This window comes from Puntigrus tetrazona, chromosome 3 (genome assembly GCF_018831695.1).
Source record: "Puntigrus tetrazona isolate hp1 chromosome 3, ASM1883169v1, whole genome shotgun sequence".
NCBI classification, from domain to species: domain Eukaryota; kingdom Metazoa; phylum Chordata; class Actinopteri; order Cypriniformes; family Cyprinidae; genus Puntigrus; species Puntigrus tetrazona.
Window position 1 is genome coordinate 21,802,979 of NC_056701.1, and position 26,886 is coordinate 21,829,864.

General features: G+C 39.0%; 1 protein-coding gene across 4 annotated transcripts in view; it reads left to right on the forward strand.

The window, feature by feature from the left end:
• Positions 1-26,886, forward strand: part of kansl1b (KAT8 regulatory NSL complex subunit 1b) — a 45,853-nt gene that overhangs the window by 5,959 nt on the left and 13,008 nt on the right. For 3 of the 4 annotated variants that reach the window (XM_043235271.1, XM_043235273.1, XM_043235270.1), the window contains exon 2: positions 4,123-5,359. In XM_043235271.1, coding sequence (XP_043091206.1) covers positions 4,212-5,359 — 1,148 coding nt within the window. In that variant the 5' untranslated portion in view covers positions 4,123-4,211. Of the gene's footprint in view, positions 1-1,403; positions 1,576-4,122; positions 5,360-26,886 lie in introns of those variants that run through there. The other variant, XM_043235272.1, reaches the window with a different exon arrangement.

Here is a 26,886-nt window from a genome sequence, read left to right on the forward strand (position 1 = left end):
TGCTTCTTAGCAGGTAATGCACTCTAAACTACATGAACTAACATTTAAGACAGATTAATAAATGCTGTAATAAATTTGTTCATTGTTTGATCATGTTAGTAAACGCATTAACTAATGGAACCAAAAAGTGTTACCCTAATGTTAAATAGCAATACATTATTTTTATTCATTTCCATGCAACAGAATCAGATATAACTAGTTGTCCAAATAATGTATAATCTCACAATGTTATTATTATCAGAGCACATGAGCAGAGCGTGGCGTCACAAGAGGGTAGCATCAGCTGTACTATAGCATGTTACAGCACAGTGGAGCTGTTGAAAACAGGAACAAGTATACTACATAGAAATTTCCTGTTGGCACGTTATTTGAGCAGACTCTGCTTTTTGAGATTTATAATTTGACGGGACTTTGAGCCTTAGCAGGTAGGCTACTATACGAGCAGAAACACATTCATTTAGAGGATAGTGAGCGGGGGTGTGCCATATATTATATAGCCTATTTTCAGCAGTTTTTCCTCTTACGGTCAAAAATGGCCAACATCTCAGACATCTAAATTTTCTTTGACCTTAATTAGTGAAAGCATGAGAAATCGTCCATTTAGTCCATTTTAAGATTACTCGCAGCGCGCTTGTTTACTAGCATGATTTTATACTCTTAATGTTTAAAGTTGTGCCAAAGCCTATTTATGACACACACCGTTCATGCGGTTTATATATTTTTGCATATAACCCTGATTTTTGCACTGCATTTAAACTGTTTATTTTTTATTATTTTTAATCGGTGATCAGATGTGTTTATATGGGGTGCACTTGTTTATTTGCACTTCCGCTAAACTGGAGATAAACCCAAGTCTTTTAAATCTCATGCATAAGCAGTTTGTATAATGGGGGTTTCATAATAAGCAGATTTTTGATGGTTTATTAGTAAATTGTTGTGGATGTAAACATGCTGATTGTCTGGTTAACAGAAGTCATTTTGTGTCAGTTCCAGAATCGACGACCTTGTCAGGCCTTAATCACTTGCTAATGCACAGCGCACAGTTTCCCTTTAAAGTCAGCAAGTTTGTGCACATCTTGTTCCTTTAACTGCACTGTATCCATCATTTATTTAAAAAAAAAAAAGTTCAACCACTTTTTTTTTTTTTTTTTTTGTAGGTTATCACTGCTCAAATAGGTGTGGTTTCAGAGTTTTCATGGAACACTGCTCTGAAGAAAAATGTAAATAAGGTCAGAGTTGTTCTGACTAGTAGTTCCTTAATAGAGATAATGGATAAAAGGCTTTGTGACAAGGCTTCACCCCACCCAGGGAGGTTTGGATGCACACACAGAGTTCACAAAGACAGTCTTGTGCTTTTCTGACACAATCTGATGCTTGCTTGACTGTTTATTTATTCATTTTTGTGTTTCAAGAATAGCCTGAAGATCAGTCGTCTTGTACTGGTAAAGGTCACACTCTGATTGACATGTCATCGGTGGCACATGGTACTCAACACCACACTTTTTCACACGACCGGAAGCCGTTTTGTGACCATGTTGAACACCATGTTGTAAAACGAGGAAAAATTAAAGAGAAGTAAATCTTTAACTGTTGTCTCTACTAGAAAAGCATTGTTTATTCTTGACTGTTGTCCTTTACAAAATATTCAGTTAACTTTCTTTTAATTTTTACCGTTTGCATTAAGTCCACACACCGGACATGCTGTGAGCAGAAGTAGTATTATTAGGAAGGAATAAAGCTAGAAATTGCCTTTTCAGTTGCTCAATTCCCAACCTAAATCTGCCTCTCATCTGTCTCTGTCCACACACTGGACCTAAACATGACATTTTTATTATCCGGTCTTCCCACTATTTAGTTAGGCTGTGTGAGGAAATGGAAAGGCAGAATTAAGTGTAGTGAAAACAATGGGACTCGATTTCTCCTGTCATCTTTGCTATTATGAAAACCTTTTTTCCCTGCCACAGGATTATGATCCTTCCACAATAACTGTGTTTTTGTTTTTATGCACACACACGCCAAGTAAACATCCATTATGTGTTTCTGTACTTTACACGTCAGCCAAACATTGGAACTAGCCTGTATTAAAGCTGAAAAAATTGCACCTAAAAATGGAAAATGACACTTTAATTTAACAGACACACCTATTCCCCCACACACTTCTTGACATAACATGTTCTAAATTTCGTCCACCCAGTTTGCTTGCGCTTTAAAGGAGTCATTCATCCAAACATTATCTTTCCCTAATGATTTATCATCATTGAATCTCGTAGTTTCATTCAATTTCATTTATTTTCAGGCATCCTTTTTATAGTGTAAAAGTTTGGCTATTTGTAAATGTATGGAAAATAGTGACTTGTTTTGTTGTTTTCTGCTTGTTGATTTTAATTTTTATTTCGATTAAATGTTTAAACGGTTAAATGCTTTTTTTTTTGCAAAGTTGCTGTTTTCATTTTGAGAGAAGACCGTTTAACCACCGTCTTTTTTCTTGCATATAATTTATTGTAACGGTCATCTTACATGACAAGGAGACGTTTCAGCTTTAAGCCCTGTTGCTCTAGTGTGAGTCACCCCACTTCATTTTTATGTGTCTTAAGAACCTAGGTCTCTGCAAATTTTTGTATCTCTACTCTCAAAATATTCACCAAATCCGTTAAGGCACAGCGCATCAGCTTGTTAGATTTAATAAGAATGGGTTACACCTAAAGGGTTTTGACAGCGCAGAATGAATTGGTTTATGTTCCGGATTTAGTTATTGGTGCTGTCAAATAGTACCTGCTTTCATAGTCACTTCCAGCGTCACGGTCTGTTGTCATTTGTTTTAAGAATGAGAATAAACATTACCTGGCGTCACAGAACAGTAAATCTGCAGTTGCTCCATGAAGAAGTACACTCATGTTGAACTGTTCAGGCTTTGTCATTGTGTCTTTCTCTCTTTGTCTTTTGGTCTTTGATACGGTCAGGAGTTGTGCAGTGGTCCTCAACTGGTAGGTTATGTCCCATAAGTGGATTGTACGGCTGTTTGGATGGAAATAACGCAAAGGGTTTTTGCACAATTTAGAGATCTGAGTGATAAATGATATGAGCCCTTTTGGACGGTTTGGATGAGTGCTGATAATAAAATGTAACGCGTCATATAATCATTCATAGTTGGGATAATTATCTTTTACAGTTGTTATCAAAGTCCAAATCAAACTCAAGTATTTCAAAATGAATCTGTTGCTTGGTAGAAACTAAAAAGTAGCTGAGATTCCAGCATTGACTTAAGTGACCATTAAAAAAAATATATAACCCATATTAAATATGTGCACTTTTATTGTGCTTTTAATTGTTCAGCCTGTTGATTTAATCAAATTTATTGTATATTTATAATTATAAAGTATTTTTAAATGTCCATAGCACTATAATTTGTTGTTTTTTTTATTTTGCATTTATTTTTGCACTGTAATATTTGTGTCCTGAAGAACAAACTATAAGCCAGTGTTAACAAAGATTTTAAACCGGGCAGGCTGCACAAAAAAACTCGAATACTTATCAGATTTCATCTACAATTAAAATCACATCTTTATGATGTGCAACACAAACACCTTAAAATGTAGTGTTTCAGAATCATTTATTGTTACTAAAAATATAAATAAATATAGAAAGATCGATTAGTTTTTTTTGATAGTAGTATTATTATTTGTTTTATGTTTCTTAACAATTTAAAGATTTTGGCTTTGCTAAACCCAATTTGGTTCAGAAATGTGAATATATGCCTGTCCAGTGAAACTAACCACTCTAACCACTCCACCTTTTTTTGTTTTTATTTTTTTACTCCAACTCCAAGTTTCCCTGAATCATGAATGTGATATGTATATTTGCTTCCCATCTCTGTCGGCCACTAGCGTAACCTAGCCTGGCTCTTGCTTTTTATTTTCTTTTGTGCACTAGAAATATAATTAAGTGCTCAGTGTTGCACGTACATGTTACAGAAACCCAAAGGGGAGTAGTGTTAACTAGCCTAATGTTTTTTGCATGTTTTCCTTTGATGCTTAACTTGTGGTTTGTTTGTTGTTTCATGTTCATTCAATCCACGATGAACCACTAAACTTGTCTTGTGGTCTTTTTGTGCTGTTTCTTCAGGCTGCCCCCTGGCACAGTGGTAGGTGGGTGGTGTGGAGCTGGCCTCGGCACCGGGAGAGGCCCCCTCGCCCGCCCCCTCCCAGCGCTGCATGGCTGCAATGGCGCCCGCTCTGACCGACGCTCCGGCCGAAGCTCACCGCATACGCTTCAAACTGGCTCCGTCCTCCTCCACCCTGTCCCCGAGTGGCGTGGAGGGAAGCGGCACCGGCAACCACATCCTCGTGTCCAGTAACGGCACCGTCAAGCGCAAGGCCTCGGAGGAGCGCCCCTCTCGCGGGGCTGGCCCCTGCAAGCCCCTCGTTACCTCATATCACTGTTCAGATGTGTCCTCGGCAAAAGAGTCCCTGAAGCTGCAAGGTGTTCTTCTGCAGACGCACAGCATCCTGCCGAGCCTCATACCACGCCACCACCAGGCTTTAGAGCTCTGCGAGGAGCAGTCAAAGAGCGTCATGAGTGCCAGTGGAGGAGGTGGGCCGCCCACCGTCCAAGGCGCCACTGTCAACGGCATAGCAAAGAAAGTGACTAAACCGACTGGCAATGCGGTGACCTTAAATGGTGGCCAACACACTGTCGAGCCGGACTTGTCAAATCAGACTGAAGTTCTTAATTCCTCCAGAGCACTGACAAGCAACGGTCCTCTTCGAGAAGGTGTGGAGCAGCACCTGCCGCCGACAGTTGACTTCCAGAACTGTCCTAGCAATGGAGAACCTCCAGCAACATCTCCCGCCTCCATCGCAACTTTCACAGAAGACCAAACCTCGCCGCTAGGCAGTGAAGATGCACTGGCTGCCCACCAAGACCCTTTAGGGGGTCTCGGGGTGGAGGTGAGCGACCGTACTCAGCACAGCCAGAACAGACAAGGGGAGATCGAGGCACGGCTACGGCGATTACGCAAACGGCTGCAGGTGGTGCAGGCTAAGCAGGTGGAGCGGCACGTGCAACAACAGTTGGGCGGACTCCTCAAGAGCACACTGGGAGCTCTGGATGCCAGGCGGCCGAGGGGCCGTTACGGCGATGACTCGCTCACCCCTCAGGAGAGGGACGGACTAAGACGCTTCATGAAGAGTGGATCCATGCCGGCTGAGTTAGAGCGACTGTCCCTTAGCTGCACCACCAACCTGCAGTCCGCAGAATGTGCGTTCGATTCTGACGCCACGGAAAGCAGCTCAGGAGGAGAAACTGATGTGGAGGAGGATGAACTGGCTCGGGTCGACATCGAGCAACGTCACATTCCCCTGTGAGTACCCACCTCCATAATTCCTGCCATTATGCAAATCCAGATGGAGTAATGTTTGTGAGGATGGTACGTGTTTTTGATGTAGGACAAGTGCCGGTGCAGGCTGGGTCAAGCTGTGTCATGAAACCATTGTGTTGTCACATTTTTAATTATCTGTGATGTGCAAAAGACATTGAATGATCAGTGAACAGCTGTTGTTCATTTGTAAGTGTAGATTTCTTGTCTTACGTTTGAGATCACGCCAGTTGCTTTTGCTACAAAGGAATTTCGTGGTAATTAAGGTACGTGTTCATCTCTTGAATATCATTACATCCTGGTTAGACGAGGACAAACGCCTGCACTCTCTCTAATACACACCAAGCCAGTCGCTCCCTTCCCAAGTGCTGAGCCTTATTTAATACACTCAAATGTCAAAGGATTTTTCTTGAGAGGCAGTGAGTCACTTCCTTGGGCCCAATCACTGATTGAGAAAGTGTGCATATATGGGTTTGTTTTCACCCATCCCAACCTCCGGGTAAGAACGCACTGAACAAGCGGGAGGGCAAAGATAAGGCCTTGTTTAATTTCTACATCCTTTTGTTGTTTGTTTTAGATGTTTGTTTTTTTTTGTACCATCTTTCCAGTAATTCTTTCATTCTCCAAATGGCTTGTTGTCAAACGCAGCTATTATTCCAGATGCAGAAAAGTAATCCTGTTGACAAGGCATATCTGATAATTAATGATAGTATTGGCACGTAAAGTTGTATAGCTGAAAGAAATTTCGCTTTCGACTAATTTTGCTTAACTTGGTGTGCATTAAAAAATGTCCAATCAGTCTCTTTTGCTACATCATTTTTGGATGGTGTCTCGACGGCCAGTGAGTCAGTTTTTTTTTTTTTTTTTTTTTTTTTAATCAAACAGACTAAGGCCACTCCATGAGGGGATAACCTACATTCAGCGGAGTCAGTCACATGACTGTTGCGCAAGGACAAATAGGCTTACTTGCAGATTATGCGACAAGCATAGTGAAGCGTGTTGACATAGGACTGTGTAGATTTTATTTTATTTATTTTTCTTTATCGTTTGCTTTCCACACATCCATAAACGCCTCTCTTCATAGGTTTTTAGTCTTCGCTGGTAATGCATCAGATTTGCTTGTGGGATTGAGTATCACATGACTGCGTGTTGTAACTGCATGCAACTAACTTTTTGTTAATAGGTAGCTGATTTGCCTTTCTGCTTAATCAGCCACTAAAGCCAGCGACTTGATGAGATGAGAGGTCACTTGAGTGCAGTCTGTAATACCCAGTGATTCATTCCTGCTAGTTCGATTCATAGGTGGTAAGTCTTAGAAGACTCTGTAAGGAGGATGTGTTGCTGTTGGATTCAGTTATGTGGAGTTACTGAGATTTTGTTGCTATTTTGTAGATTAAAATTTAATTTTTTTTTGTATTATTTCCTTACGTCAGACAGATTAAGAAAGCTCAATCACTGCTAATGATTAACCAGGTTTGCCACAAGCAGTCAGGGGATGGTGTAGCATGTATCCATGTCCCTCCTGGAGCGAAACCCCAGTAAATAATCAAGTTTCCATGAAGACCAGCCTCAAAATGCATTATGAACACACAAGTGCAATCGCATTTCTCATTCTTGCTAGTGTCCTTCTGGTACTGTGGACTAGCTATTAGCTTTCAAGTACTTGCATGCACCAGCTGGCGGCATTCATTGTTTCTGTGTTGTAATCCTGTTAGCTAGAACCGGAACATCAGACATTTGTACCTGTCATGCAGCCTTCTCAAAAACTGTTTTTTGCACAACCTTATGTCTTTCTAAAATCCTGTGGCCCGCAAAAGGAAATTCTGAATATCATAGCGGTAAAAAGGGATAGGATGCAGTAATGGTTCATACATCTCATGCATTATTTGGCAAGTCTTTTGGAGCCTTATGGTAGAAAAAGTACTCCTCCCCATACATGGCTCTGATTAAATGTTCTTCTCTAAGTACCGTATGGTTTAGAGAGCATTAATCAATGTTTAGATCTCTTGTTTTTATTAAAGATATTTGCATTTTGTTTTGAATAGTATGATGATTTGAGGATATGGACTTTTTTGAATATGGACTTTTGTAGCGCGGTGTTTAGAACCGTTTCCTGGGTTGTGTATACCTAAATAACTAATTTTAAAAATACTCACTCATCACTAGTTTGCATAATATCGTTTATACATATAATGTATTCAGACCATTTTGAAAAGCACTTTTTCTTTTATAGTTATCAAGAATTTCCCATGGTTTCTGGTTTTACCAGTCAACCGTCTAGGTTACATAGCCAGCTTGTCAAGGTTTTTTTTGTTTTTTTTTCCCTACTCCTCATTTGTCTTGTCTTATTAATCCAGTATTAATGATATTTTGATGTTTTTGTTCTGGTATTTTCTCTAGTTACAAGTTTTGTATTTTTCTCTCTTTGCAAGATAAAGTGACCGAGAACAAGGCCATTCTAAATAGAGTTGGTGAGTCAGAGAGACATGTCTTTAATCAGTCAGGATTACAGTTTTTCCAGATTAATACTCCAGACCTAGTGCCCACTGGCCACAGGTCCTATGTGAACAGAGTAAAATTGTTTAGCACCGCTCTCATTCTTAACAGATGATGCTTTAATATCCTTGAGGAGAAATATCAGGTCCTGTCATTCAATGTAGTTCAATAAAATACTTTAAGTAAAACACTGCAGTAAAATTTGTCAGGTCTATCAAAATCAGATCTGCAAGAGAGAGAGTCTTTTTCTTTTATCACCCTCTTGTCTTTCTGTATGATTTTATTTATTCTTATTATTTATTAAATTTTAGAAGTACGCAAGAATTAAAAAACATAGGAAAAACAGAGGCCTGACAACATCAGAACATAAAAATGTGCATCAGATGTTTGTTTGTTTTTGGTTTTTTTTTTTTTTTTTCTCCTCCATTTTTATGTCAATGAAAGCTCTGTTCACAGATTTGAATTCCTGTGGATGTTATAATGTCCTAATGATCATGCTGGCTAAATGCTAAAACAGAGAAGGGCTGGACTGTATGGCCAAAATTTGCGTCACAATATATTTATTCATTTTTAATCATTTTATAAATGCCTTTTATCCCCACTTTTAATCGAAAGTTTTTGAATAGAATAGTGAATGTTAATGATCTTTCTATTCATCAAAGAATCCTGAAAGAAGTTTTAAATACTGATAAGCCGCATATTAGAGTGATTTCTGAAGGATCACATGACACTGATATATTGATGTTGAATTAATGTCCAGCCCTAGCACAGGTATGCCGGTTTGTATTGTGACCAAAAGAACTGTTTTTTTTTTTAAATGTATTATTATTCAGATCTGCAGAGTCATTTTAATGCAATTTTATTCAGTTGAATAACTATACAGATGTAGACTGAACACTGCACTCAACCCTGTCTATTTAAACAGACTTGATGTGCTCGTTTTCTGTACCGTCTGTCATGAAAACCAATCGATTATGATGATGGACAAAATCTTGCATACAGTTAATTTGCATTACAGAAGCAGTTTCTCATGGATCTGCTTTCGTGGCACTTTCTATGTTTATCTCTCCTGTTCTTTCCTCTTCCTTTTTCTCGACACCCCCAATGAAAGCTTTTGCGCTGCTTTTCCTGCATTCTGACGCTTTTTCTTTTCGCCTTCTCTTTATCTGCTCCCTCTCTTTCACACACTACAACCGTTGCTGCTGGAAATGCAAGCACTGCTAGGATAACATTGTCTCTGCATCCCATCCACAGTCATGTAGCAGCACCCGTGTAAGGACTTCTGTTTGTATGCACGGTAGATAGGCCACCTAGTTTTCATCCTAATCTCATTGATCTAATAATCAATATACCCAGGCCAATAACCATGGATGTAGCTGCTTTCCAGTTGTATCGGGAAATTGGAAATTCAGAGTTCCCAGTAGAGAACTTTAACTGGAGTTCTGGTTTGGAATCTTGACGACAACAACAGCTAAAAATGTTGAATACAATATGGCTGCTCAGTACATCAACAGATGAGAATCAGTGTTGAAATATCGTTCATTAGCTCTTATGTTTGTCTGTGTCTCAAACTCAGGGCACACAGTACACAGGCTGCCAAATAAAAAATTCTAATTTCAAATGTTCTTTGAACAATTAAAAAAAATATATCCTTAATGTTGAGTGTGTGTGTCAGGAAGCCTTATCAGTGACACAAAATGTTTTTGTTAGTCTGTCCAGTTGAACCCACCTGACGCTGCATTGTTCAAAGTATTGTGGAAAAAGGTGAATGTGGACATGTTTGCATCAACTTTTCACTTCTTCTTCTTCTTCCGCTTATCCGGGGCCGGGTCGCGGGGGCAACAGTCTAAGCAGGGACGCCCAGACTCCTCTCCCAGACACTTCCTCCAGCTCTTCCGGGGAACACTGCAGGCGCTCCCAGGCCAGCCGAGAGACATAGTCCTCCAGCGTGCCCCTAGGTCTTCCCTCGGGCCTCTCCCGGTGGGACATGCCCGAACACCTCCTTGGGAGGCGTCCTGGAGGCATCCGAACAGATGCCCGAGCCACCTCAGCTGGCCTCTCTCGATGTGGAGGAGCAGCGGGTCTCTCCGAGCTCCTCCCGGTGACTGAACTCCTCACACCTATCTCTAAGGGAGCGCCCAGCCACCCCTACGGAGGAAACTCATTTGGCCGCTGTAAAGAGATCTCATCCCTCGGCCATGACCCAAAGCTCATGACCATAGGTGAGTAGGAACGAAGATCGACCGGTAATCGAGAGCCGCCTTGCGCTCAGCTCCTTCTTCACCATGACAGACCAGTACAGCGACGCATTACTGCAGAAGCTGCACCGATCCGTCTGTCGATCTCTCTTCCATCCTTCCTCACTCGTGAACAAGACCCCAAGATACTTAAACTCCTCCACCTGGGGCAGGAGCTCCCACCAACCTGAAGGGGCAAGCCACCGTTGCTGAGGACCATGGAAATGCAAGCACTGCTAGGATAACATTGTCTCTGCATCCCATCCACAGTCATGTAGCAGCACCCGTGTAAGGACTTCTGTTTGTATGCACGGTAGATAGGCCACCTAGTTTTCATCCTAATCTCATTGATCTAATAATCAATATACCCAGGCCAATAACCATGGATGTAGCTGCTTTCCAGTTGTATCGGGAAATTGGAAATTCAGAGTTCCCAGTAGAGAACTTTAACTGGAGTTCTGGTTTGGAATCTTGACGACAACAACAGCTAAAAATGTTGAATACAATATGGCTGCTCAGTACATCAACAGATGAGAATCAGTGTTGAAATATCGTTCATTAGCTCTTATGTTTGTCTGTGTCTCAAACTCAGGGCACACAGTACACAGGCTGCCAAATAAAAAATTCTAATTTCAAATTTAATTTCAACATGTTCTTTGAACAAAAAAATATATCCTTAATGTTGAGTGTGTGTGTCAGGAAGCCTTATCAGTGACACAAAATGTTTTTGTTAGTCTGTCCAGTTGAACCCACCTGACGCTGCATTGTTCAAAGTATTGTGGAAAAAGGTGAATGTGGACATGTTTGCATCAACTTTTCACACAACATGTAATTTGTGAATTTTCTAGAGGGACATATGTTAGCGTTACTCTCGAGCAAGAGTGCTGCATGTTTAGAAATGTTTTAGAAAATTATATTTGGATTATATTTAACAGTCATGTTTTGGTTTGTATTTTTTTTTTTTGGTTTAGTTTTTTTTTTTTTTTTTGCTTTAATAAACATACAATTTTTTATATTTTACCTGAAGCCAAAATCTTTTTATTCCCTCTAAGTGAAATTAAATGTTTTCATTATTCAAATATTGATAATGCTAATTTTAAATTTAGCCTAGTTGTTCTGCCATTTTGATAACCCTACACTATAGTATATAACCTCTATTTGTGGACATGATACTATGGCGTTTAATTAATTATTTATTTATTTATTTTTTAAATCAGCTTGTTGCTAACAATAGATGTGTCCATCTTGGTTTTCTGAATCACACTAGAGTGACGTCATTCCCAGCTCTGATATCTGAGGTAAATTGAATGAAGCATATGATTTGCTTTGTGCTATTGCTAGTCAGAGGCAGATGGCACTAGAGGGAGGTGACATTTTAGTTTTAAAGAGTATTTTTGAACACACATTTGTAAGTCTGAGTGCAGGGTGAACCATCAGTATTTCTGCTCTGTTTTCCTTGATTTAACGATTCTCTTATCCTCTGTTCTGTTGTACTGTATTCTGTGGTTTTCACAAATTTACCAAATCACAAAAGTGGCATAATACAGTCAAAGCTGTCACCCAACAATTTTAAACTCGTGTAGAGTGTCCTACATTAGTGAGTGCAGGAAATGAGAGATCTTAAATTGTGGCACTGTGGTTTCCGGCGCGCACACGCACGCACTACGAGAGAAAAACAAACTCAGATGTTGCAAAGCACAGACGACGAGACAGGCGGTCATGTGTCGTACACCCCTAACTGCAGGGTGATCGTGTGTGTCACTCACTGTAACCAGCGACCGGTGTGACCCAGGAAATGTGGAGGATCTCAACACGTCCTGAGTGTTTGTGAGGCTGTTTGTGTTTGTAGTAGCCTGCAGCAGAGAAAGATTGACTGATTTTTAAAGGGCAGACCCAGCTGTGCGCCGCTGCCTCCGCTCTCAGGGCTGTCACTATGAGGCAGCTCTGTTCAGCTAATGCTGTCCTTTGTCTACATGGGCAAAATGTAAACCACCTTTTTAATAAATTCAGAGGTTGACACGCTTGAATCTGCAACAAGTTGTTTGGTCTGTAATGTTGGCTTAGATTACTCAAAACTAAAAAAATTTCCAAAGCTGTGTAAAATCGGAATGCCGCCTTTTCTTTGGTGAAACACAGAAGAACAAATGAATGGGATCCGATGCTTTTAAGCTTGAAAATGGATGCTGGGGTGCCATGAAAATGTCATTACGTGAGAGTAGTTCATGGGACTTACCGTGGCTTTGTGTGATTAACAGATGTAATTATTTACTATAAATGCATTATTTCTAATGATTGTTGTTTGCTGTGAACCAGAGTCAGTGATATTAGACTCAAACCAGATTTGTCCAGTCTGGAAGAAGGGCACGAGGGTTAGTAAAAAGATGAATTACCTAGTTTGATAGTCTCTACATTCTGATCTCTCCTCCATTAATCCTAACTTCCGTCTCAAAGCTAATTGCAAATGATTTAATTTGCTCTTAGCCGGTGCTCAAGCACCGGTTTTCTCTGCTTGAGTATGCATCTTAACCATTAGTGTAGAAACGGTAAATCAGCTCTCAGATGAATATTTAAGAGCATCCTTTTAAACATCAGCGCTGCTTTGAAACCGCCAGCAGCTTTTTCCATCCACCCTGTTGCCCTTTGGACCACGGGATACAGCAGCCCTCCGTCTCCTGTGTCTTATTGGTGATGGCAGAGCATCTCCGTGGAAACCATGTAAAGGTGTGCGTGTGTGGGGGTTTTTTTTTTCCTCTCTTTTCTTCCCTTCCCTCCATTTTTCCACAGTCAGATGTGTACCGTGCTCTGGCGGTCTGGTGCTCACTCTGAGCACATGTCCACGACCTTTCAGAGCTGCAGTTTTTATGCTGCAGTAGGAAGTGTAGTACTACCCTGCACTTAGTATAAAAGACTACTGCACTGAAAAATTGATGTTTGGCAGTTTGTGAGGTGGAATGTGCTTAAATTGAGCCTGTGCTGCCTTTTTGGCTCAATTTAACCATTTTGAATATGAAGTTTCCTTTCCTATAAGGCAGGTCGATACCTTGTTCTTATATTAAATAAATGGCATAGTGTCATTTATCTTATTTACACGACGGCTTCTAATTTCGGTGGGTCTACACTTACATGGTTAATTGTCATTAATAATAGGATAAATTAAATGAATGTAGTTGACGTGCTTGGTACCTTTTGTGGACCTTGATCGTGATAGTACCCTTGCTTTCTAGGATCAGAAAGCTGTTGGATATAATCAAAAATGAACAAAGGTCTTACAAGTTTTAAACATGAGGGTGAGTAATTAATGACGATACTTTTTTTTTAGATACAAGGGCTTAGTTACGTTTTGTCTATTTTTGAAAGTACACTAATATATAACTGGTTCATAAACACGGTTTGTCACGATATTGGCAATTCAGTTTTCATGAGGTCTGCAAGCTCTTTTTTTTTCCTCTCTCTTTCCTCTTTCTGCCTGTATGGCTCACTATCATCTGTACCTGGCAGCGCCCGCAGTGCCTGGCCCATAATGAAAAGACTCCTCTGTGAAGTGTGTGTGTGTGTGTGTATGCCTCTGTGAATGTGTGTGGCACAGTGACTGAATAAAATCGCTCGACGTGTCTCCTCTTTCTTAGGCCCATTTTTGTTCTGTAATGAAATATGCATGCATCATATCTTGGGCTCAGGTCACGTACCCTTTCCCGAGGCTCCGGCTGTGTCTTTGTGCTCGTGTGGATCACCGCTACATGAATATGTCGTCACTCACTTGGCGGTTCATTAGCATGACTCATCACTATCGTGACATCACATAATCACCTCGTCAGTTTCTCCAGTCTCCACCGATTGGATGAAGTTTTGCTGCATGTTTGGTCCATGTGGCTTTTTCACTTATTCCCAGGTGGTCAGATGAACAATGCCAGAACCTTCTAGAAGCAACAGCACAAATAATGGTACTCATTTACTGCTTGAAGGGCCAATATATGCTTTTGCATCAACAACCAGCTTTTTACAATTTGGCCTTGCTTTTTTTTTTCTTTTTCTCTCTCTCTTCACCATCAGAGCCATAAACAACTGGGTCTTGTGTTAACGTGTCAGGCAGCTGTTGGACAGATACAGTCACTTCTGGCCGAAGAACAAGCTCTCTGGATTATTGAATATTTTTTACATTTATTCATTAGAAGGTAGAGCGGCACGATTCTTGCTAAAATGTGAATCACAATTTTTTATTTATTATTATTTTATTTATTTTTTCTTTCCAACCAAAATCTATCGCACTCAAGTATATTGAGTATAATAAAGTGCTGGTCTTTTTTCTTTATTAATCCTTAAAGTGAAATGTAAAAGCTTTTAATATATTAAACGTAACATAATAAAAACAACTAAATGGAACATGTGCTTTTTGCTCCAATTGGTTCTTGGCCAAGAACACTAACTTTCAAGGAGGAATCCTCCTTTTTTGTGGTGACGCTTGATGATTTTTGCCATTTATTTGTGTTAGAAATATTTATTGCTGTAATGTCAATTTGAATGTTTTCTTTTTTTAATTAGTTTATATTTTTGACAGACTGCAGGTTATCATCCTTCATAGCATCATAAACAATATGGGCCGCTTTCAGTTTCACATTGACATTGTAACTTATTGTGGTGACCTAATGAGGAGTTCCACAGTCATAGTCATGTTTTGTTTTAAAAAAGGAAAAGGCTTTAGCTCGTAGGCTCACCAAGACCAAAGGTTTTTTTCCTTTTTCCTTTTTTCCTTTTGTTCTGTGGTGGCAAAGACTAATTCTAATATGCTGATTTGCTGCTCAAGAAACATTTTGTATTATTGTCAATGTTGAAAACAGTTGTTTGCTTAATGTTTTAGATTAAACTGAGGGATTTCTTTGGATTCCTCAAGCATACAGTTCAAAAGATTTTTAATTTGTTTGAAAGAGAAATCTTTAAGGAAAGGGAAGCGTCTTTACTGTTAATGTTCGATTAAATATATCCTCGCTGAAGTCTTTATTTCTGAAAGGCTTACTGAGCCAAAATGTAAACATTATTTAAATTATACTTAAAACTCTTTATTTGTTCAATTTGGTAAAAGTTGATATCATCAGTGACAGTGTCTCCAAGATGACACCTTTTTTAGTTAAATTACAAAATTTTTTTGAGTTGCTTGTCTCTCCAAGGGACATTGCTATTTTCCACTTGTTCCAAAAGTTTTTGTCTGAACATGAAAGAAGGTATTTTGAGCAATGTCTTTGTTGGACAAAAGCAGACAGAAGCATGGAGCAGTTCTGCTTCGAGTTTGTAATTGTTTTGCAGTCAATTTTTTTTACTCCGCCTGCTCTGTCTTTAGTTTATAATATCTTATGTCAGAAGGTTGTGCTTGTGTTAGACTTGCAACCCTAAACCTGTTTAAAGCACTTAATCCTGAACCTGTGGAAAGACTTTAGTATGAAGAGTTGTGCGTGTGAGTTTATGCGTGTGTTTGATCGGGAAGCAGCACTAATGCGCTGCAGATAATCTTATTGTTTTTGAACATTGTCTGGGGAGCACAATGCAAATTCCTGAGCTGCTGAACTGTGCTGGGGAGGAATAACGGAGGCTCTGCTCTCTTCCAGCGTTGGCTTTTGATCGCTGCTCTGGCTCCAATTCAGTCCAGAGCTTATGGGCTGATTGGACCCAACTCCACCAGGAACTGTTTTCAAGAGGAGATCCTCTTGCTGTGTCTAAAACACTGGATGAGCGTCAGATTCCTCTGCTGAAATGTGTCCTTGTTCTGTTTGGGAGCCTCACTTTGTATTTTTCTACAGTCCTGAATGCATTGATTGAAATCCAGTTTTGCCACACACAGGCAAATGACTCTCATAACTTCTAAACACGCAACAGTTGATTTTTTTTTTTTTGACAAACACGAGAGGGCCGGCTGGACGCAGTACAGACTCACATTGGCCAGCAATCCCAGAGCTGTTGGAAGCTCATGCCACATGTGGATGTGTTTTGTTGGCTGCTCGAGTAACTCCAAGCAATGGAGTTTGTTTTTTAATCTAATGAAAAGTGTGTGTGTGTGTGTGTGTGTGTGTCTGAACAAGTTCACAAGAGTTCATAGTATCTTTAAATCAATTAACTCTTCAGCTTCTTTTTGTGCAATACTGGGAGAAAATCTAGCCTGTTATTATTATTATTTTTATTTTTTTTCTACATGAGCACAAACTCCAAAGTTGTGGTTTCATAATTTCTTCTACTAGTTGCTTCATTTTGATGCAGTGTGATATTGAATCAGTGCACATGCTTTGAACATGTTTGTGCAGTGTAGTTTTGAGTAAATGCTGATTTTAAAACACACATTTATATGTAATGTTTTAAATGTATGAAAAATAATAGCCAAATGTGTTGTTTGAACTGATAAGAATGTGTACCTTGAATGCAGTGCAAGACATTTAGAATAAAAATTGCATAATGTCTCCTACTTCCATAAATTCAAATGGGTTAAATACCCTTTACTGAAATTATGGTGACTGATGCGCGTACAAGCGCATTTTGTCTCTTCTCCTGTTAGTGCGTCAGTGACTGAAACATTAGCGTTGTGCTAGCTCTTCGTTGGTTGTTGGAGGTGTCTGTTTCTTGTAGGCCGTGAGTGATTGCTTTTCAGATCAGAGCGTGTTTGATGTCACACCAGCAGGTGTTTGGTGCATCACAGACGTACACATTTCTAAATAGAGTGTCTGATTCCTCCTTTAGGGGTTTGATCAAGCTGGTTCATATCTGATCACCAGAGTGTGTCTGGCTTAAACGCTCCCTTGATCAGCACACACATCTGTGCTGTGAAATTAAATCTTCTCTCTGTCCCTCACACTGATAGTAACATTATTTCTGTATTTTAGATTTTTTTTTTTTTTTAAATCCAGGCTCAACGCGGCCCTGCAGAGTGTATCATTCATCATAGGCATCTCAACACAGAGGACTAAGAAATTTCTAATTGTATTAATCCAAATGTCTAATTAATTGAAATCAAGAAACCTTTTTAGAGGTTGTTGAGAAGACTTATTTCTATATACTTTAATGTGCTCATATAGAGACGACAGAGGCTAAAATCACAGCGGGCATCATGCACGCTTCAGTGTGTGTGTTTGTGGTAAATGAAACGGTGCGTCTATATCACTTAGTCACTCAGATCATGTTGGATTCATATTTAAATAGTATTTTGCTGCTTAATATTCAAAGACACTAGACCATGTTGCTTTAAGTGCACTGACCTACTTTTGATTTATTCCTCAAATTGGCCAATAGTGAGACATTCCACATTACGTAGTACTTTTTTTTTTTTTTTTTTTTTTTCGTATGTATGTATGTATGTATGTATGCATTTCATCCAAGTTTTCTGTGTCATGGAAATCATAGGGCCCTACACATGAAGAAGTCTTCGCTCTGCATTTAACAGTTCATAACTATAATGTTAAAACTACTCTGGGTGCAAAACATCTAGTGAACAGAATCCTGCAGTTTGTAATCATTAGCAGGCGGTTTGACTCCTGACAGTGATTGTCACTTGGCATTTGGCTCCACTGACCGCCAGTTATTTTTATGCAGTTTGCATTAAGTATTAATGTAGTAAAGCGGGTATTAAAAGGTGAAATTCAGTAATTGCCTTATTGATTATGTATATTTTGTACAGGCAAGCAGATGAAGCCAGAATATAAACACAATGAACAAAGTTTCACGTCAGGCGGTTTCCCGTAGAAAACCGTTACAAGGAAAACACTGAACCGTTCATATTCTGGCATCATGTGCCTTACAGAGATTACTGAATAATACTGTTGTATATCAAGGCACTTTAAGTGTTTTTACAATGTTTAGTTGCGCTGTTTAATGAGTGAAATATTTTCGCAGATGCTTCATATGGATTGCAAAATGCCAAATCTTGAATTTTGCTCTCATACCTTTTGTTTTATTGTTTTGAGAAGTGATGTTGTACGACTGCAGTTCTATGGACGTTTTGTCCTCCAGGTCTTTTAACCGGTCATGTGACTGAAGACTATGGATTGTCTGAATTTGTACCAAAGTGCTGCTTTGATGGCTGTAGCAGCAGTGCTTAACTTCTCCAAGAGGGAGGGAACAACTAGAAAAAGGTGTATGTTTAGTTTTTTTAAGAATTTTATCCTGGCAACCTGTTAACCCTTCTGGCTTTATATCTTTATTTCTTATGTGCCTGCTAGTTTTTAAACATTTGATTTTTGATTTTATTCAGGGTTTTTTCTCCCTCTAGTATTATTTTAGACTTGAGTCATAGTCAACAAGACCTACCACATGTACTTTCCTTGATGCACTTAAACATTACTAGCTCTCCTAAAGGTTAGAGCTAATTTATTTATTTTTTATCAAATAGTCTGATTGGACAGCAAAGACAAAGCTCTTACTGACTGTACAGCTATATATTACCTTTGCTTTGTATATAATGTATCCATATAAGAATATTTATATATATATATATATATATTATATATATATATAATCTCTTTAATAGATGTTGAATTAATATTATTATTGGTTCATTTGGTTGCCCAAACATTGTTTATTATAGGTACAAAACATTGTTTGGCTTCCCACTCACTGTGCATTTAGTGCTCCGTATTATAGCCTGTAACACCAGCCCACGCATATTTTTTGACAAACATTTCATCCTGTTAAGCGTCACTAATGAGTCTCGTTTTGATAATTGGTGCAGACATGATTTTAAACAAACTTCATGGATAATCAGCTGCTCATTTTGGCTCGAATTCTGCTCATCACAAACATCAAGTTACAGGATGCTTTCTAAAATACTGATATATGGTTCAGTTGATGTCAGAGTGGTCGTAATTATGTTTGCTGATGTTTAGCGTATTACTAATGACATATTATTTCAGTATGTTTTACTGAAGCATTAACATGAAACTCCCTTGCGTAAATGTTTTCAACACATTCATGTATACAAATATTTTTTATTATTTTTTTTGTTATATGCCCCAAGATTCAAGGTAGTCAAGTATGTTAAGAAAATCAGATGATCTATGAAATGATGAAAAAAGGCAATTGCCTCCTAAGAGTTGTGAGCAGATGTGCACAGTATGTGGTTTATATGTGTCCCACAATAGGCTGAATATCTCCCAAGTTGTCTTCTATGTGAGAAACACATCACAGATCTCTTATGCCAGTATGACAATGAGGCCGTTCTTGCTTTGGTGGTGCAGTCAGTCAAAGTTCAAACATGCCAAGGAGCAGCGTCACTTTCCCACCATGATCTCCAAACATCTGGAGCTGCTTACGGCAGAACTGATGGCCCTTGAAAATCTGCACCCACACCCATTGCATAACACTTCACACTTGTTCTCTTTCTCTCTCATATACTCACTTGTTCCTACATACTTGCTTTCTTAGCCAGTTTGTTTTCTTCTCTCTCTTTTCCTTTTCTCCTCTTGTTAATTTATGTAAAGACTCCAGAATACCACACAGGATTCACCTTTCTCTCAATTCACTGGCTCTTTCCTGCCTGGAACAAGCTCAGGTTTACATTTTCTGCTCTTTTCACCAACAAATACAGCCGTAGCTTGGCCAACATGTAGTCGGCACCTTTTTACTGGAATCCTGCAGTTTGATTAAATGGAACACAGCTGGGAGGATCATATTGGCCAAATTTATTTACAACATGAGCCCGCACGAGTCAAGGGATATGTAGAAATCTTTTAAAGATAAGAGGTCAAATTCTTCAGTGATCCTGTGGAGCTTTGTCTGGAATTCTGCAAGATATATTCCTAGATTTCTTTCCATGCCGTCTTGTGCTCGAATGGAAAAAAGTATGTTAAAATACCCATTTTGGCAGGTATCAAAAACAGTGGGTTTAAGTAAACTTTAAACAGTTGAGGAAAAATATCTGATCTCGATCAATATATTAAATCCATGAATTTAATCTTTTTAATCTGATGTGCTGAATGCCGTACTACACCAGTTTCAGAGCTGCCCTGACTTTCTCACTATCTACAAATAAATCTTGAACTGGTTATAGGCCACGTGTTTGTTCAAGTGGCCGCAAGTTCAGCATCACCCTGTTTATGCAAGCGTTTATGTGGAAACTGCATCCCTTACAGAAACTCTCCAGATGGCTCGGTATTTTTTCCCTAAACTTCACTGGAAATATTTACTTGTTTGGGAATATATGTTGCAATCATCATGCCTGTACTTGTGCAGCTGTGATCATCTGATCACATCCTACTCTGACCTGTAGTTGTATATGTGGAGATGATACCTTTTGTAGAAACAATAGAGATTAACCCCTGGGAGTTGTATCTTTTTTTTTTTTTTTTTTTTTTTAAGCAATGCCACACGTTTCTGAAGTTTATAGTGCTCGCCTGAAAGGCGATTGAATGTTTATTCGTCAAGAGTGTTCAAATGCTGGTCAGTCTGTGTTGTTGTAGTCGCTAAAGTTAAACATTAGCACAGCAGGCCATTTCTTTTGTTAGCCTCAGGCACCACTTTGGCCATTTTTGTGGTGGGAGCAACGGTCGTTGTGTGTTCAACAAGGAAGCATGCTCATTATCAGACCCTACAGACCCTCTTCTATCAGTACTAACACCCCCCCCACACATGACTACGGGTGCGTTATTTACGAGTTCACAGCGTTATCTAGCAGACCACGGCCTCCAGCACACACTGGGAGCTGTGGGGGGATATATGGGAGAGTGTTTAGGCGTACGGTCAGTCAGTACTGTGGAAATCTGCTGACTTGTAGTAATGCACTGGGAGCTGGAAAAATGAGGGCATAGGCTTCCTGTGTGACCGGAGACCAGGCCCACACATACCACACATACTCGTGTGCGTAAAAGCTGACTGCTGACTGAGTTTATGGTCCGCGGCTTATTTAGATGATATCTGTTTGTTGAATTATGAAATATGGTGAATGTTAAGGTGCTGAGAGTACTATACTGCCATTGGTAGCAGAAAACAAAGTCAGGTTTGACAAAATATTGAAGTTTGAGATGCAGGAATAGTCATGCTTTAAGCATGGTGTGGGAGATGCTACTTTGTCTTTGTGCGTTTTAGTCATTGGACTTATTGCTGCTGAATGAGTTTCTCAGCCCCGTACAACTCCCAAACAACAATACAATAAAAGCTATTTTAAGCATGCTTAAACACTATATTCATGCCGTAAACTTGGCATGCCTTTTCTTTCTTTTTCCATTCTCTGTTCTTTTCTCCTTTATTTTGCTCTATGCCTGCCTCCCACCAGCCACGTGACGGTGAAGGGGGCGGGACTCCCCGTCTCTCTTTCTCTCTCTCTCATCACATCAAACTCTTTGTTCTCCAGACGACGCCCATATCATGTCTGCAGTAGAGCGGCCTTGAAGTCAGCGCTCATTCTGTCCTTCACACACTTCACTCTTTCTCACAGTGATTACAAATGCAGGGTGCACTAAACACGAGTTGCTTTTTGACTTTTTTTGCCCAACAGTTTCACCCTCTCCCCCCTCCGTGGCATCAGCATCTTTCCGAGCTACCTTAACTCTAACTCTAGTATAAATTGTGCTCAAGGTCGTTGCTATTTGCATGCATCCAGGTGTGTGTATTCAGTCGTCTCATCTCAGCTGTCTGCGTGCTACCCACGTAATGATCGCCGCAGGCTTGATTTCCTGTGTTTTCGTTTTGCTCCTCCACCTCGTTCTGTCATTTCCTGAAAAAGCAGGGTGTAGCGTGCATACGCTCTCTTGTGTGTATGTGTCAGAGGCAAAGGAGTTCATCATAAAGGCAATCATGTGGAAAAGCCTGAAAATTACTTTGCTTGACAACAGAATTGCAGTAGTGATATCCTTTTATTTACTTTTATATTATAATTATGTATATATATATTTTTATCATATATGATAGAGAGAGAGAGATACTGATTGATTGATTATTGGCTATAGTAATAATGTTAATATACAGTATTAACGTAGTAATGTGTGTATAGTTATTTTTGTCGTGTAATGATAAATATGACTTGTTTTTTTAATGAAAGAGAGCGAGGTTTGCCTTTTTTAAAACATGCAATGTTAAACACAAGCTTTTCACGTATCTGTTGTCTTGGTACTGCTTCAGTTGACAAAAGCCCCAGGCTCTTTGTGTGTGTTACAGAGAGCTACTCTGTAGTGTTTTCTGACCTTGAGAAGGGACGCTCCTGTCCTTCCCACTTGAGCTGGGCTGAGATTGTCTTGGCTGTAGTGCTAATGCTAGACTTCATCATGGTTTGTTCCGTGCAGAGACATCAGAGAAAGATTGTCTCCCCTTCTCTCTTGATCATCAGCTCCGTCTCGCTTGACTTGGGGAGATTTTCGAGTGACTGCTTTCTGCTCGCAAGTTCAATGTTTCCCATACATTGATTTTATTTGTGGCCGGCCAATACAATATTCATATTGAGCGCCAAAAATATTCACCGCCCGTTGCCATCAGCTACCACAACTCACACACAAGCGTGACTTTAGCACAATGTTTAGCATCTTTTAGACCATTTTATGATTTTAAATACTGCACCACATTATTATGCAATGTTTCAGCTGAGTTAAAAAGGAGCCTAATTTTTTTTGTTATTCAGTGTTGTTTAACAGTTTGTGTGCTACTGGCAGCAAACATAGAAAGTACACAGTAGAAATGGAGTAGAATACTAATAAAAGAAAAACAAAATTGAACAAATTAAATGGAGTGAAAAATATAGAGAAATGTAAATCGTTAGATTTGTACAGATATATTTGCAAGTGTACTGTTTTCAAATGTGATTTTTTTTTTTTAGATTCTGTGTATAAAGACAGTCATTCGCCTTGCCTTGAGTATTGAGAATTCTTAAAGCATTTTCATTGAAGCCTGTTATTTCTAAACTTGTACAAGATGAAGTTTGTACAGGATGTAGTTTTAGTTCAGGAATCTTTTCTGCAAAGACATTTTAAATGATGATGAAAGCTCCATCTGGGGCAATTAATAAAGAAAAAGTTCTTTAAATCATGTTGTAGTTAAGTTTTTAAGTTGACCTAGTTAAAATCGTAAAAAAAATGACAATCGACAAATGTTCTGACAAAAGGTTTTATTTTATTATTTTTTTACCAAATTGCAGAGCCTACACTAGAGCTGGGAAATTAACCTCCAAATGACTTATTTATACTTGTCTATGCGTATTAGCCTGGAATGGGAAGTGTTATTATGTGATGATTATTACACCATCATAATGATTATATTTACAAAATAAAGCAGTTGAATCGTGAAATCTGAAATTGGATCACTCTTTATGAACTGTATGAGTATGTCATCCAATTTCTAGTCTTGCGTAGAGAGACTTTCAGACTGATGGCAGAACCTTGTCCTCTTTCACTGGCCAAGGCCCGTCCAAAAGGGCTCATGACTGACAGATAAAGCAACCAGTCAGGTCTCGTTTTGTGCCTCGCCATGTTTAGGAGCATGGAAGTGTCTCCACAATAACAGACCAGTGTGTTTTTAAAAAGCTTGGGCAGCAGACTTATTTCACATAGTTTTGAAAATCCTGCATGTAATTGATCCATGCAAGCTCTCATCCTCACAGTTGTACATATGATGAATTTTTTTTTGTGGGGAGTTTTGGCATCACTGCATATTTGTTTCCAGGCAGAATGTGACGTCTCAAAGAAATGCTATGTATTTTAACCAATTCGATGATGATTTCAGAAATGATTCAAATTTTGTGTGCGATACTGATCAGACGTTCAGCCAATGGTCTATCATTTCATTGCTGGGGAATAAATATTAAACTCATTAATCAATGCTGTCGTATGCCTGTTTGGACATTTTTGGACATGTGCCGCTTTTTATATGTTGGTTTGAAATATGGGCAAGATTTTATTCTGTGTTGTTTTATTGTTCTGGCTTGTGTCCAATAATGTGAACGTGGGCTTTTTCTGATGATGACCTACTTGGCATCAAGCTGAAGGTTTCTGGATTATTTGTCCTGCTTGTATGTGGCATTTCATTTTGTGTGTGTGAGACTTTTGTTTCTGTAGAGGGCTTGTGATTCGTCCTGTTAAAGTGTTTCTGTTTTGTGTCAAATGGAGTGTGTAATTGTCAAAGTTAGATCAAAACTAAATCTCAGGCCTGGAAAATAGCCTGGGTTTTTTCTAATGCTAATTGGATGAGGGTTTTATCACCGTCAGTGTACGTGATGGCTGCAAATGCGGTGGCCTTGTGGCTTTATTGATTTGAATTGTGGGATTATTTTTAATGTTTATGTTCCCTTGACCAAATACATTGTCAAGACAAAAATAAAACATTTTGCTTGATGGAAGTGAAGAGGAAGTTGTTGGATGTGATAAATTGAAGGGCGTTTGAGTGAGTAAAGTTAAATGTAATAGCGCTTGGTTGCGTTGTTTTGTGTTTAGTCTATGTAGGCATGGCATGTTATAGCAGGCATGTGACTTTCATTTGAAGGCTCATCGGTCGAGATGTATTGTAGATCGTTTTAGCTTATGCAAATTTCCCTTTCTCACACCCATTCAAGGACTGCGTGTTGTGCTGGCATGACCTGCCTTTTGATCTTTACGCACGGTTGCTTGTTTTCATTTTGGGGCCACTTCCTGCTTGTTTCCCGTTTCCTCTGAGGACGATGGTTTGGGAAGCATCTTATTAGGGGTGTTTTTGCGTCTCTGCGCCACAGTCACTCGATCTGATCAAATTTATTACTGGTATGCATGCAAATTAATTTTTCACGCAAATACAGACTCAAAAACTCCTTGCATGCAAGCATGCATCACATTCACTCATGCTCATGTACTGCCTCTCGTGGCAGCAGCGTGCGTTGGATTATTGTGTCAGTCCCTCCCCCACCCCGAACCCATGTGGAAACATTTTGAATGCCCAGAAATACAACATACTCATCTGAACTGGCAAGAGTGGAAACATGGCATTCCTGTGAAGAGGAAAAAGGCTGGTCACAGTGTTTGTAAAGCTTATTCCAGACACAATCATAGCATGCTTAGAGAAGCCTCATTCCTGTCTTTGTCAGCCTCTTCTAAATAGATTGAGGTTATTGGTCAAATGTATACGCACATCGTCTGCAAAATCAGTTGGCCTAATATGAAGTTAAACTTCTCATGCCTGTACATGGTTTTCTGATGATGTGTTTGTAATATCATTATGTCAGTAGTAATAATATAGTTATTAATTAAAAACATTTGTTAAACTAATTACATTTTGATGTCTGCAATCAAATAGTTGTAGTTTCCATTTTATGTGTGTGTTTTTTTTTGTTTCATTTTGTTTTGGGGGGGTTGTTTTGTCCATAGAATGAAGGTCAATCAGAATTAAAACTGATTGGTCCTTGAAAATATAAATTACCTTTTTTTTTTTTTTTTTTTTTTTTTTTTTTCTCTTTTTTTTGTCCATTTTTGCCTTTATGATGGGACAGATCATAACTGACAGGAAGCAAAGTGGGAGACAGAGGGAGGGGAAAGGAAAAGGACCTTGAGTCTGGATTTAAACTCAGGATGCCCACAAGGCTATCAGCGTCAACAATGATGACATTTTTGGGGGATGGACTATTCCTTTTAATGTTACAATGTTTTAGTTTGTTTTTAAAGAATGAAACTGAAAGGTTCATTGAAGTGAAGCAGAGCATGATTTTGTGTCTGTGTGCAGGCTGTAGCACAGATAGATGCCAGATCTCCTCATGATCACAGATTGGGAGCTCATATCTGGGCCAGTGATCTTCCAGGTATCCAGAGTCTATGTGGTGTTGGTGGCAGGGATGTGCGATTTTTAAGAGTTGTTTTAGATATTTTATCTAATTTTGTTGATAGCGAAAATATGCCAAGCATGATATTGTGCTGGTACTGACAGGTTAGGGCTGACTCCCAAAGCTTTTAATATTCTTCATTTTTCTGTGCAGTGGTTAGTTTGTAGGAGTTGCTGAAATGAACTTTTTACCTTTTGTATTGCCATTTTTTGTATTGTATTCTAACCTAATTAATTGTATTCATTTTTTTGTGTGTGTTTGTTAAATGCTTACATTCAATCAATAAATTCAAATAGTAAGATGATATAGGAGAATGAAAGTAGAAGAAGAGTCATAGAAACTGCATCTAAAGGGACTGTAGGCTGTTTAGTGCAGGGGTGAATCATTGAGTCATTCATTCAACAGATTCATTCAAATGGTTGATTGGTTCAATAATGAAACATTGCTGTTTGTGGTTCAGATGTGCAAAACAGTTCAACTATGGCTTTTTCAAAAAATTTGGCGTGCAAAAACAGGAACTTGATTTCAAATGCGAGTCACTTAACTTTTTTATTATTAGCAACGATTACCAAATCATTGTCGTCATTTGCACATCAAAATATTTGGAGAAAACATCATTACTAATGTAATATTAACTTTAATCATCAGACATGAGCTATACATTTTGCCCCCATTACCTTAAAGTTTGGGGGAACTCTAAAAGTAAGGTAGTTTTAATAGACTTTGCATGAGTCAAATCTACATTGCATTTATGTGTGCACTTTGAGTGTTTTTGTGTTATTTATGCAATGTACTTTAATTGCATCTTGTTTAAACAGAACTTATCACAGACTATATATTGCATGTGATAACTCAACACAACCCCTTTTCACTTGTTATTGGTAGATAACTAGTGCTTTGAGTTTATGCAGTCAAAGAATGACACTGCAGCAATGTTATTTGATTGGTTGTCAATAACATCACATATGATTGCTCAATGACATGCAGCTGTCACAAATAAGTCCTTTTGTCCTGCTAAGAGCACAGTGAAGCCGCAGGGTTGTCAT